Here is a 14,324-nt window from a genome sequence, read left to right as displayed (position 1 = left end):
TCTGGCAGGCACCAATTTGGCCATTGAATAAGAATTGGCATTCACATAAAGTTATACTTTACTAGTGCACGATTTTAAGCTGTGGTCATTGTACGCTTAGAAAATGCATTGTCTTCAATATTTTACTAAATTGGAGTACCATACACAGAGGCTGAGTGCAAATTTGCATGAGAAGTAACCATGTCAAAAGCAGTAAATGAAACTTTACACCAACGGAATAAAACTTGATCACCAAACTGCTTTCCAAAATACTTATTTTCAAAGCATTTGAAGAGTATGCATGACAAATATTTAAAAAATTAACAGAAATTCAATCTCTGTTCTTTTTGCACATAGATTGAAATAATCATTCCAATAAAAGACCTGTACACATATAATGCCTATAATAACGTAAAATGTTCCGAAGTACTTCACAAAGATTGTAATCAAATGAAGTTTAACATTAAGCTAAAGATTCAGATTTGGAGGAATATCCGAAGAGAGCAGACACATTCAGAGAAGGTACTCCAGGATTTCAATCTGGACAACTGAATGAACGACAACCATTTTAGGGCAACAGAATCTGAGTATGTGCCAGACCTGGAGGAATACAGATATCTTTTAGGCCAGCAGGAGGCAAGATCATGAAGGGATTGGAGTGCAATTCTATAAAGTTTGAATATAAAGCACTGGCAACATAAGATCCAATGTACATTAGTAAGTATATGTGAGGTGAGCAATTGGAATTTGGCACAATTCAGGATACAGAAAACAGCCTACAAATATTTGAAAAAATTGCAATTTAAAAGGGTGGGACATGGGTAGAAAAACACACAATTTTAAGTTGAAAATAATTATCCTTAGTCTCTTTACTTTTCAGGAATAGTTAAAAGTAATAGGTGTCGAGCACAGGAAAAAGGTAATTTGGCCCATCCAGTCTGTGCTGGTCAAAAAAAAAGCAGCTAACTATTCTAGTCCCATTTTCCAGCCTTGTATGCTTTGGCATCACACGTGCAGATCTAAATATCTCTTGGGCACAACCACAGATTTTTGACCAAAATTAAGCAGCGTTCGTACATTGTGCAACAGCAAGAACACAGTCATGTTCAATAAGTGAATATATTGATTGAAGGATCAGGAAGAGAAATAAGTGAACAAAAAAGGAACTCTAACTGTAGGAATTTTATTGCTTTTCATCAAAAAGGGCCACACAAACAATATCAAATCGGTCCAAATCTTCAGAGTAACATGTGGATTGTTGCATTGGATACCTACTTTTTAAATTGTGCATCTGAACCCTACATGACCAGGCTCAACCTCCAAATCTAGTGGCCTCAGAATTGCACAGCATGTCTTCGTTCTAACTGAATCCTCACTGTGCAGGACAATAATGTCCACTTTGTACAGCACTAATTACCATATTCTGGCAAGTTAATTTACGAACACACTGGACAACTGTGGAACATCCAATTTTCCAACATGCAGGGGGGGGGGGGGGGGGGGTACATATATGGATGAGCCAAGTGGGTGAGAGGACAGTATAGCTGGATAGGCAGGGCTAGTGAGTGAGGAGTTTGGTTGGGGACTAGTCAGGTCAGGTTGAGAAAGGGAGAAGTATTAGGATATTGGGGTGAAATGGTCAGTGAAACTGATTTGAAACTCAGTTTAACAGGTAGCCAGGAGTTGGAGCAGCTTTAAATGTCTAAATGTTCTTTCCTAAATGTAAAGTGAAGTTAGAACCTTCCAAAGTTGTGGGCAATCTCAAAGCAATCCAGATGCCTGGTACTTATCCATCAGAAATTTCAGCTTTCAAGGACTTATTGTAGGGTAAGTCCATCAGGATTTCTGAAAGGTCCTAACAAAGATATGAGGCAAAATTCAATATTTTCAAAATTTACCACGCAAAATAAACTCATTAGAATCCAAAGGCCTGCATCCTCAGGATACATAGATGAAAGAAGAATCAAAGCATGCATCAATTTAAACTAAAAAGTACCAATAAATGCACTTACAGCAAAATGGCTGACAATTGCTCTAGTCATACACAAAATCCATGGTAGCAGTAGCACTATTGTACATAAATTTACCAATCTGTTGCAAAGGTTTGCAGAGAATTGTTCAGTGTGAGTTAACCTTGCAATTCCATTTTGTCCCTTCCATCTCCTCAAAAAAAAGTTCTAGTGTGAAGATAGATTTTTATCTGGCTGACATTGAACATTTAGTAAGATTTATCTCTGTAACACGGAGGCATTGACATGGGACACAACAGGACGATTATCTAAAACATACACAATTGCATTATCAATGCAGTGTGATTAGGGAGCTCTCAGTGGAATACGCAATGTGAGAAATAGGCTCTTGCTAAGTAATATAATGTTTTAGCAATTGTTACTGGCACATTCTTTTCTTTCAAAGCACAGATTTTCAGCATGAGAGATAAAGTGTGCTTTGATCCTTTTAACTGTCATGATACAGCTCAAGCTGAGTACAACTGTTGACAGCTCCATTGTATAAGAGTTTAATTTAACAATTTCAATCAAATGCATGAGAAATTATTTTACAAAATCTTGCACATTTGCTAAGGAACTGAAATGACCTGTCAAATGCTCAAGTGAAAACAAAACTCATTCTGCAATTGATCAAAACAGCCATTAAAAACACGAATTGAATATTTCAACTTTAGTGCAGCAACTCTCTCAATATGTTTGTTTGTGTTTAATGGCATCTACTTGAACTTAAGTCGACCCTGTCAAGATGATCATGCTGTAGTTGTTGGAACTCACACTGGCAGAAAGTTCGATTTTGTTTCAAGCACACTGCACATTTTTTTTCTCTCTTGAGACGCTGCTTCATCTGTGTCAACAAATCTTCCAGACCGCAGATGGTTTTGAAACACGTTAACTCACATTGTTCTAAATCAAATCATTGAATACCTTACTAACCTTTGCATGTCACTGCTAAAACTCACATTGATTGTAATTCCAAAGGCTGGCTTTTTGACTGATGATGCAACACTTACTTAGACAATCTGATGCAAGTCCCTCTACTATCAAACTACAAGTTTACTTTGCACCGGGGCAATACTAAAATGGACTAGTAGTAAAACTGCTCATAGGTTCAGGAAAGTTCTCCTTTGGATGATCAAGTAAGATTAAATCTCCCATAGTCAATACTGGTAATGAAGCTGAATTAATACTGGCTAAGAGGCTTAATTGTTTTTTAAATTCATTCATGGGATGAGGGCATCGGCACCTAGGTCAGCATTTATTGCCCATCCCTAATTGCCCAGAGAGCAGTTAAGCAGTTGGTGCGGTTCTGGAGTCACAACTAGGCCAGACCAAGTAAGGATGGCAGTTTAACCTCCCTAAAGGGCACCAGTGAACCAGGTGGGTTTTTCCGACAACGGGCAATGGATTCATAGTCATTATTCAACTCTTAATCGCTGCTTTTTATTAAATGTTAAGCCTGCTTTGTTGTTGTATAGTTACTTTTTAAACAAAGCCTGACAGTTAAACTATCAATCATCATTTTGTGCGTTTGCCACAAGAATACCACTACCAGAGTTCACTTGCCAATCAATGGGCACTTTCCTCTCATGTAGTAGGTTGCATAAATATTGGATTGTACCTTGAATTGTATTCTTGCACATTGTCTTGATAAGTACAAGACAAAATGTTTCAATAAAATATTGTTACCCCTTGTTTCACACAACTACAGCCACAGATCTAAGTCAGGCCACTAAACCAACATTACATCCTGCCCACAGTAGCACTGGTTTTGCGAACGTGAATGCATTCAATATTGACATTATGGCACGTGTATTTCATACCACAATTAACAATCTTATCGTTCAGTATGAACTACTTCAACCACTCTTCAATCTTGTCATCTCTTGATGACATCTCTACTTTCGATGCTATGGTGACTTCGTGCATCATTCAGTACACACACATTCCTAACCATTTCAACACCATTTTCTTCCGCAACGTTCTTGAAGAAAACTCTCCCTCAGGCCATTTAAACATGAAACTGGTGAAGAGTTGTAATTTCACTGCTTTAAAAAAAAGTAGAGGGAGATAGAAAATGGGAATTTGTTACACTAATCGTTTTCAAAGATTTAGATTTAGTTCTTAGCACTAATCAGACCAAAGGGTAGGGGAGAAAGCAGAACAGGTTACTGCATTGGATGATCAGCCACAAATATTGAATGGCATAGCAGACTCAGCAGAAAGGGCTACTTCCACCTGCTCCTACTTTCTATGTTTCCACATTGGTCTAATGACTAAGCATGTCATTATCTGCCAGTACTGTATCAACAACCACAATGATGAAGAAAATAAGAACATATTCTTTGCTTAATGCACTGTTGTGAGTTTAGCCTAAAAGTAGCCACTAAGAAGTCCATCACCCCAGTCTACTCAAAACACTAAATTTTTGCTATTGGACATTCCCTACTTTTTTTTTTAAGTTCATAACTCTAAGGATAGATTTTACACTTATCTGACAAGACATGATATCGTTGCTCATCCCAGTATCAAGGGGATCATAATGCACCCTTCAGTCATTCAGACCATTTGATGTGTCCCACAATTCACCATTTGATGTGTCCCACAATTCATCAAATGGTGGCTGATCTGTAGATGGAGTTCATTTACTTTGCCTTCTTATCACATGTGCTACGGCCATTTGAGGAGTGTTCCTAATACTGTCACACAAGAAGCCTCAAGATTTTGATCAAGCAATGGCAAAATATTAGCCACAAGTTGCTGTTGGAGCAAGATTTGCAACATGATTCACAGTTGAGCAGTGTAAATATTGCATATTGTGAGACTACTATTCATGCCCAGAAGTGATAATTGGGTAATTCCCTCAATCATCCCAGGAGACTCTGCTTTTTGTAGTGACTGAAGTTAATTTTATGTATATATTTTGCATGCAAATAATCGCACACTGAACAGTGCAGGATCCTAGTTTTAACTGGTTTTCCAGCAATTCCACACATGACATCCTAATTCTCTCTCTGAAGATACAACCTTAATTGAAATGGCTGTTAGCGAATGATTGATTCCCATGGGAATCAATGTTAACAGAGTTAGGTTCTTTCAGACATTTCTCTCCTAGAAAAAACAAAAGTGCACCATCAGAGAGCAGTGAAATCCAGCTTTCGGGACAAATCCCACCAGGGCAGCAGATGCAATTTAAATTCAATAACGACAATACCAAGAATTGAAAGCTATTTGTAATAACGATGGCCATACAGCAGATTAAATACAAATTTGGTTCACTAAATATCCTTTTGGGAATTAAGCTTGCTGTTCTTACCTGGACTAGCCTTCAAGTTACCAAGAACCACATTAATGTGGTTGACTCAGCTCTATTTGAAATGGCCTAGTAAGCCACTTAGCTCAAGAGCAACCAAGGAAAGTGCTGGCCTGTCAGCAATGGTCAATTATTAAACAAATTAAAATTCTGTACAATGCTTGTATTTCTCTCTGACAAACTTATAAATCAATCAGTTTAAAAATACAGTAATAATCTAAGTTCATATCAAGTGGTTCCTAGACACAAGATGAACCCAGGGATATGGGGAGAGGAATAGGACTTTGAGCATGGAAGATTAGACATGATCATACTGAGCCTCATGGTTTTCTCTATCACCGAATTTATATTTCTATTAGTTTTTTGTAATCCAAACTAACTTTAATTCTTGGGAGGGACTTCCACCAGGAACATGTGTTCTTTCACGTTACAAGGTATATAGAAAAAAAACAAAAATCAAGAAAAGTGATGGTAACAGATATGCTTATTTATGCAGTTTGCTGGAATGCAAAGGTATTGGAATTGTTTTTCTTGCATAAACAACTTGTCTAGACCAGATCTCTCAAAATATTGTCTCACAATGGATATTACTTTGTGAAACAAAATAGCATTCTTCTAAACTTGTTAAAATGCCATGTTCTCTTCATACAATAAATTTTGTCTTTAATATTCACTTCTGTGGAATAAAGAGTGCGTTATTTTCCTTCTGTTCTCTCATCCAGAGCCTCAAAACATTCCCATCATTTGTGGAGTACTGAGAATTTAGGTCATCATCAATGGCTGTGCAAAAACAATGTAACTATGCCATGTCTTTAAAGGGGTATGAGCTCTCTTTACCTCCTCAACAGTAACAACGTTGTCTTAATCAGAGATAGTAATTATTACATCAGGAAAAGCTGTTCAGTTCTGTTTACTAATAGGATTAGTAGAGAATCTTCAAACAGACTCTGTATGTAGACTTTACTTTTCTCATTCTTTGCCTGAAAACACAGTGATAATTGATCTATTTTAGGATGGTGAGGAATTCGAAATTGGTAGTATTCCAATGCCACAGATGACTGGACTGTTGTTCCTATAGGTACTACAGGTTGAGCATAATACAAGAAGGAATATTGCCCTCAATATGAACACAGAATCGGTCCACAAAACAGTGGTTGAGATGGAAAAAAAAATTGATAAGATGTTAGTCAAGCAGACTGTTCAATGGACCGAATGGCCTGTTTCCACACTGTGGAATTTCTACGAAGCTCTGAAGTTCAATCAGTAGCATCCTGAAATACATATTCTAAATAGGAATAGGTATGAAACTTTCAGCTCCTTCACTAATCTCTCAATGTTAACTATTCATTTAGCCTACTTCTACGGCGCTCATCTTGTTTTGTTTGATTGAAGTTGAACATGCATCAAAATAAAATTGAATGTGAACAATTTTCTCAACTTATCCTCTTTTTGAGCCCCATTTTCATCTAATTTTCTCATCACTGCTGCCAAAAGTTCAAAAATAACAGGTTAGCTCAACAAAAATTACATTTAAAACATCCTTAAACATTTTATATAATTTACTTATTTTGCTTTATGTCCTTTTGATTTTTATCCACTTTTGATGTTGAAGGCATTGACTCATGCTGATACGAGGTTAAATATCAAATTCAAAAATGTGGCCTAATGGATGACTATAATGACCACGAATGTTTTTGCCTGTAAGGTACTATTTAAAGGCATGCAGCCGTATGCACAATGACCTCTAGTGTTCATAAGTATCAGCAGTTTAAGCAGTATTTCACACAAATCCTTGATTTAACAGCACAAAAATATACTATCCATTGAGGTGCTCAAGAAGTTAGTAGTAATTTCAGTTTTCAACTGAATATATGCAAAATTATGAAGAGCGCTAGATACAAAATAGAACAAAATATTAAGCAGCCATTAGTGAAGATCATAGCATGCAGGGAAAAAATTCCATAGTCCAATTAATAACAATGGATCAGGATAAAACAAGACATTTCCTTCATCCATCCAAAAAAATCCTATGGTCTCCATTATATTATTCAGCCTTTATTGCTCCACTAAATTGGCAAGTCATTTCTGAATTGCCTTGAGAATTTAATCCTTCCTCTGCTTCAACTGAGCCCCATCCTCATTCAGAGAGTTTAATTCTTTAACATACTTCAGGGCTTATCTTGTTTATTTTAGCAATACATATTGTGCCTCAATAAGATACCTTTATCTTATAATTAAGCATCGAGATCAATTTGGCTGACTCTTCTCTACTACTTCGAGGACTAATGTTTCCCTCATGTCTAAATGTCTAGGCCTAGATAGTATTCAAGGTGTAATATATATAGCACACTATGCAATGAAAGCTCAACTTCATCTGACTTGCACTAAAGTTGTTTGTTTATAGCCAGTCATTCATCGAGTCATAGTTACAGCACAGGAACAAAGACTTCAGTCTAATTCGCCATGCCAACCAGACATCCCAATCTAGCCTAGTCTGACTTGTCAGTATTTGGCCCAAATCCCTCTAACCCTTCATATTCATATACACACCAAGATGCTTTTTCAATGTTCAATTTGTACTCACCTCCACCACCTTCTCTGGCAGCTTGTTCCACACTCACACCGCCCTCTCAGTGAAGGGGATGCCACTCAGGCCCTTTTTAAATCTTTCCTCGCTCATCGTAAACCTACATCCTCTAGTTTTCGAGTCCTCTACCATGGGAAAAAGACCCTGGATGTTCACCCTAACCACGCCCCTCACGATTTTATAAACCTCTGTAGGGGCACCCCTCAGACTCCAACATTGCAAGGAGAAAAGCCCCCACCTATTCCATCTCTCCTTATAACTCAAACTCTCCAGTCCTGCCAACATCCTTGTAAATCTTCTCTACACCCTCTCAAGTTTAACAATATCCTTCCTTTAGAACGGCAACTAGAATTGTATGTAAAATTCCAAAAGTGGCCTCACCAATGTCCTGTACAGCTACAGCATCCCAATGTTATTCAATGTTATGACCAACAAATGCAAGCATGCCACATGCTTTCCTCACCACCTGTCTTTCTAAGACTCCACTTTCAAGGAAATTTACACCTACACCCCTAGGGCTTTTTGTTTGATAACACTCACCAGGGGCCTACCATTTATTGTACATCCTCTATTTTTCAGACCGCTGAAATGATTTCAATCAGAATAAAGTCTAAGACAGTAATTAATAGATGTTGGTTTTCTTTAAAGGAAGACTGTTGTACAGCCCAGGTTTTGAACTTAATGTTAGAATTCATGTAGAATTTTAACCAAATGCACAGGATTAGAATGTTATGATTTTTTTTTCAGTTCATTTAGTATGTGGTCATCACTGTCAATTACTGCACATATTGCCATTTCTAATTGTTCTCAAAAAGTTGGCTCGTCTTCTTAAGCCACTGCAGTTCACATGGTGAAGATGCTGCCCACAGGGTTCTTAGAGAGTTCCAAGATCTTGACCTCGCGGCCATGCTGCACATTTCTAAATCTGAATGGTGTGCAAGTGTGGGAAATCTGCAGGAAGTGATACTCCCCACCGCTCTTCAAATTACAGATTTGAGACATTGCAGCAATAGCATACGTTGATGGTACACGTAAGACCTCAGGTGGCGGGGTAGGCCATTTAGCTGATAGAGTCTACTGTCATACAGAAAGATCATGGCTAATCCATTTGTGGCCTCAACTATTTTTCACTGACAGCCCCTGCCACCCCACAAACAGCAAAACATCCTTCCAAGATCTACCCTCTCAACTGTCAAAATCAGATGGTACAGAAGAGGTTCTTTAGCCTATCAAATCTGCACTGGCAAAAAAACACTAAATATGTACTAGTCCCAATGAACAGTAGTCTGTGCATAGCCATGAATATTACGATATTTCAAACGCACGTCCAAGTTCTTTCAAAATGTTGTGAGGCTTCCCACCTCAACTACATTCCAAATTCCGACCACTCTCTAGGTGAATAAAAGTCCTTAAATCCCCTCTAAATCTCCTGCCTTTCACTTTAAAAATATGCCCCCTTGTCACTGATCCTTCAAGTAAAGGGAACAGCTGCTTCCTATTTGCCCTGCTTATGTTCCTCATAATCTTACACACCTCAATCAGATTCCTTTTCAGCCTTGTCTGCTCTAAAAAATAACACTCAAGATTATTCATCCTCTCTTTGCAGGTAAACACTCCACCTCAGGCAACTTGTTGCAGAATCTACTATGCACCCTGTCCAGTGCAATCATATCCTTCCTACGGTGCAGCGACCAAAATGGCACACAGTACTCCAGCTGTGGTCTATCTAGAAACCCCTTAAGACTTCATGTATTTCAGTAAGTTCACTTTGCAATCGTCCAAATCCAATAGATGTGGGCCCAAACTAATTAACTATTTTTCATATGAAAGACTTTCATCCCAGGAACAACTTAAGTGACCCTTCTCTGAACTGCTTTGAATACAATTTTTCTTTAAATTACAAAAGACCAAAACTTTACTCTAGATGTGGTCTAGTCAAGGTCTTAGACATCTGGTGTCAAACTTCCCTAACATTATATTCTATTTCCTTCTCAATTAACAACAGTATTTCATTTACCTTCCAAAACACTTGCTGCACCTGTATACTAACTTTTCATGATACCCCAGGGTACTCAGATCTGGATGTGAGTTTGCTCACTGAGCTGGAAGGTTCGTTTTCAGACGTTTCGTCGCCATTCTAGGTAACATCATCAGTGAGCCTCCGACGAAGCTCAGATCTGTCTGCACCACCAAGTTCTGCAATCTCTCTCCATTTAAACAGTACACTGCTTTTCTATTCTTACTGTCAAAGTGGGAAAAGTGCACACCAGTTCCCATTATTGACCAGCTGCCAATTTTGTTGTCTATTTAGTTAATTAGACTATATATCTTTCTATTCTCTTCACCTTCACTTAACAATTTGCTTTTCCGGCCTACCTTGATGTCATCAGTAAATTTAGTTACCATACACTCAGTCTCTTCATCCAAGTCAGACCACAGAAAGGGTACACCAGTTGGGGGGAAGAGGTGGGGCATGAATGAGATGCTGATCAACTATGATGCTTTGTACTGGATGTGTGACAGTCTCGCTTTGCACGCATACTGGAAACGTTACTGGTCATTTAACTGCCTAATAATGAAAGTAGTTCAGGTGTTGCTGTTTGGAGGTATGGGTTGCTCCACGATATAAGGAATTGCAAATGCAACTAAATGCAATGATCACTGAACATCCCCATTTCAAAAAGTAGGATGGAGGGAAAGTCATTGATGTCTACCCAGAGCCATCAGGCCATGTCTATTTTCGCAGTTAAGAAGTCCTGAAAAAAAAACTAATTTTCACCAAATATGAAATTCTACTAATCTTTGATCTATTATAATCAGAAGATGAATTAGAATTTAGTATATATGATCCCAAAACAAAAGACTGAGTTGTTATTATTAAATATAAAATACCTATAATAGTTAAATTTAAAAAACAATAAAAGTCTCAATATTCAACTTTGTCTTCTCCAGCACAGTACATCAATTACATTGCTACAAACCACCTTACCGACAAGAGTCTCCATGTGACAGAACGAACTTCTCTTGGAACTCCTGACCAACTATATTTTCTTAATTCTTCTGTAAAAAACAAGATAAAATAAAAAAAATTATTGTAGATGCCTTTTAAACCAACGGGAACCTTGTGAAGTACCTTAAAGCAGCACAGGAATTGATGCCATTTTTTTTTAAAAAGCCCTGATATTACTCTAATTATTCCCTTTCCACATTAGCCGCTGTTCCACAGAACTGGGAGAAAACCCCAATTTGGGAAAAACAGACTGGCTACAGATGTGAACACCAACAATCAACATTTCACTAATAATTAACCTTTTGATGGATTAAAGCAACCTTTACTTTCCCTCAACTCTGAAGTTTTCTTGTCTTGCTCACGGTAAGTTCAGCAACACAAAGCAATGATAGCCAGAGTTTTATGCCATGTGACAGTGTATGTTATTCACTCCTGTGCCGATTTTGACTTTCCTTTCAAGCTACAATGTCAAAGTGTCAATATCTAAATACACACAACCTGAAGATAGAGATTCAATTATTATTTATTCTGGATAAGCAGATCGCTATAATTATTTACTCCATAAAAAAAAAGAATGAAGTCATGTTATTACGTATTAAACTGGTAAAGAAATGTTCTATGATTTTCATGTTCTGGCAATTCTACTGAATTTCTACAAATTGCTAGCTGGCACAATTTTAATCTACTCCAGTAGTAAAATGAAGGTAGATATTTAAACAACATTACCCCTGAAGCAGATTTGGCTTCACTCCAGATCCATTTTTTTAAAAAATACCATCGTCAGTTTTAATTCAAAGTCTCATTTAAGCATTTGACATCTGACCAGACCACATAAGAAAATTAAAAATAATTTGTTCCTCCAACATGCTCTGATAGTTGAGTAAATGTTGCAATATTTAAGGACAGAGGGTAGAAATCCACAGGTGAAAGCAAGAGCACTTATACCAAGTTGAAAACAAAATACTGCTGAAAACATGTTGATGTTTTTCCCCTGTTAATCTTGCTCAAAGAATACACATGCAAACTTTGCTGATGAAAAAGGAACTAATTTTAGGTATATTAACAGTGTCAAAATCCTAACCAAGAAGTGTACATGGAAATAGAAAACTAGTTGTTGTTATTTCAATAGGTCCCATCACATACTTATGCACAAATTAAGGTAATGTGCCCAGACCAGAAGCCAATAATTATGCATTTTCGCTCAGCTATCTAAATTTATTTGTTATTCTCTCCTGCTCATCATGTTAACTTTCATTTTTCCCTCTTGCATGCTTTTATTCCAGTCTATCTTAACTGATTACCATTCCCAAAATCCACAAACCTGACTGTACTGGTCAACCCATTGTCTCCACCTGCTCCTGCCCCACCGAACTTAACTCCACCTATCTGGGGTCCATTTTCTCCTCTTTAGTCCAGAAACTCCCTACCTATGCCCGCGACACCACCCACACCCTCCACTTCCTCCAGAAGTTCCAATTCGTCAGTCCCAACACCTCATCTTTACCATGGACATCCAGTCCCTATACACCTGCATTCCCCATACAGAGGGCCTAAAGACCCTCCACTTCTTCCTGTCCTGCAGACGCGACCAGTCCCCCTCCACTGACACCGTCATCCGCTTAGTCGAACTCATCCTCACCCTCAACAATTTCTCTTTCAATTCCTCCCACTTCCTACTGACAAAGGGGGTGGGGCCATGGGTACCCGCATGGGCCCAAGCTATGCCGGTATCTTTATAGGTTATGTGGAACAATCCCTCTTCTGTACCTACAATGGCTTTAAACCCCACCTCTTCCTCCGTTACACTGATGACTGTATCGGCGCCGCCTCATGCTCCCACGAGGAGCTCAAACAGTTCATCCACTTTACCAACACCTTCCAACCCAACCTTAACTTCGCCTGGACCATCTTTAAGACGTCCCTCTCCTTCCTGGACCTCTCTATGTCAATCTCTGGCAACCACCTAAAAACCGACATCCATTTCAAGCCCACCGACTCCCACAGCTACCTAGAATACACCTCCTCCCACCCACCTTCCTGGAAAAATGCCATCCCCTATTCCCAATTCTTCGCCTCTGCCACAGCTGTTCCCAGGATGAGGAATTCCACTCTTGTACATTTCAGATGTCCTCTTTTTTCAAAAACCACAACATCCCCTCCTCAGTAGTCGAGAACGCCCTCGAATGTGTCTCCTGCATTTCCCACAACTCATCCCTCACACCCACTCTCCGAAATTAAAAAACCAAAACAGAATCCCCCTCGTCTTCACATACCACCCCAAGGTATTATCCTCCGATACTTCCACCATCTGCAATCCAACCCCACCAAAGACATTTTTCCATCCCTACCCTTATCTGCCTTCCGGAGGGACCACTCTCTCCCTGGCTCCCTCATTGCTCCACACTCCCCTCCAGTCCCACCACACCTGGCACTTTCCCCTGCAACTGTATGAAGTGCTACACCTGCCCCTACACCTCCCCCTCTCACTCCCATCTCAGGCCCCAAGACGACTTTCCACATCAAGCAGACGTTCACCTGCACAACTGCTAATGTGGTATACCGCATCCGCTGTTCCTGCTCTACATCAGTGAAACCAGACGGAGGCTTGGGACCGCTTTGCAGAACACCTACGCTCAGTTCGCACTAAACAACTACACCTCCCAGTTGCAAACCATTTCAACACACCCTCCCTTCCGCAGACGACATGTCCATTCTGGGCCTCCTGCAGTGCCACAGTGATGCCACCGGAAGGTTGCAGGAACAGCAACTCATATTCCACTTGGGAACCCTGCAGCCTAATGGTATCAATTTGGACTTCACAAGGTTCAAAATCTCACCTTCTCCCGAACGCATGCCAAAACCAGCCCAGCTCGTCCCTGCTTCCCTAACCTGTCCTTCCACCTATCCCCTCATCCCACCCCCATCTCCTACCTACTAACCTCATCCCGCCCCCTTGACCTGTCCGTCCTCCCTGGTCTGACCTATGTCCTCCCTAACTTCCCACCTACGCTCCCCTTTACTGGCTCCCTCCCTGGCTCTTTGACCGGTCTGCCTCGTCTCCACCTATCTTCTCCTCTATCCATCTTCTATCCCCCTCCCCCTCTCTTCCTAGTTATTTCAGAACCCCATGCCCCTCCCCCATTTCTGAAGGAGGGTCTAGGCCAGAAACGTCAGCTTTCCTGCTCCCATGATGCTACTTGGCCTGCGGTGTTCATCCAGCTCTACACCTTGTTATCTCATTACTCTTTTGCCTTCCTGTTTTCAGACTACAGCACAACATTCAAACCTCCATTTTAAGGCCATAATTACAAACACGCACTATTGTTTCTTCTAAGAGTCACCTGGACAACCAGAAACCCCTATATCTCATCTTCTTTTCTCCAACTTTCCCCAATAAGTACACTGGAAGCTAACCTCACCAGCCTCCTC

At 39.6% G+C, this 14,324-nt stretch overlaps 1 protein-coding gene across 2 annotated transcripts in view; it reads right to left on the bottom strand.

Moving 5' to 3' along the window:
- Window positions 1-14,324, bottom strand: part of LOC125462853 (TBC1 domain family member 22B) — a 276,012-nt gene that overhangs the window by 175,483 nt on the left and 86,205 nt on the right. For both annotated transcript variants that reach the window (XM_048553288.2, XM_048553287.2), the window contains exon 5: window positions 10,875-10,945. In XM_048553288.2, coding sequence (XP_048409245.1) covers window positions 10,875-10,945 — 71 coding nt within the window. The remainder of the gene's footprint in view (window positions 1-10,874; window positions 10,946-14,324) is intronic.

Source organism: Stegostoma tigrinum, chromosome 21, assembly GCF_030684315.1.
Source record: "Stegostoma tigrinum isolate sSteTig4 chromosome 21, sSteTig4.hap1, whole genome shotgun sequence".
Taxonomy (NCBI): Eukaryota; Metazoa; Chordata; class Chondrichthyes; order Orectolobiformes; family Stegostomatidae; genus Stegostoma; species Stegostoma tigrinum.
This window is presented reverse-complemented; position numbering and strand designations above follow the sequence as displayed.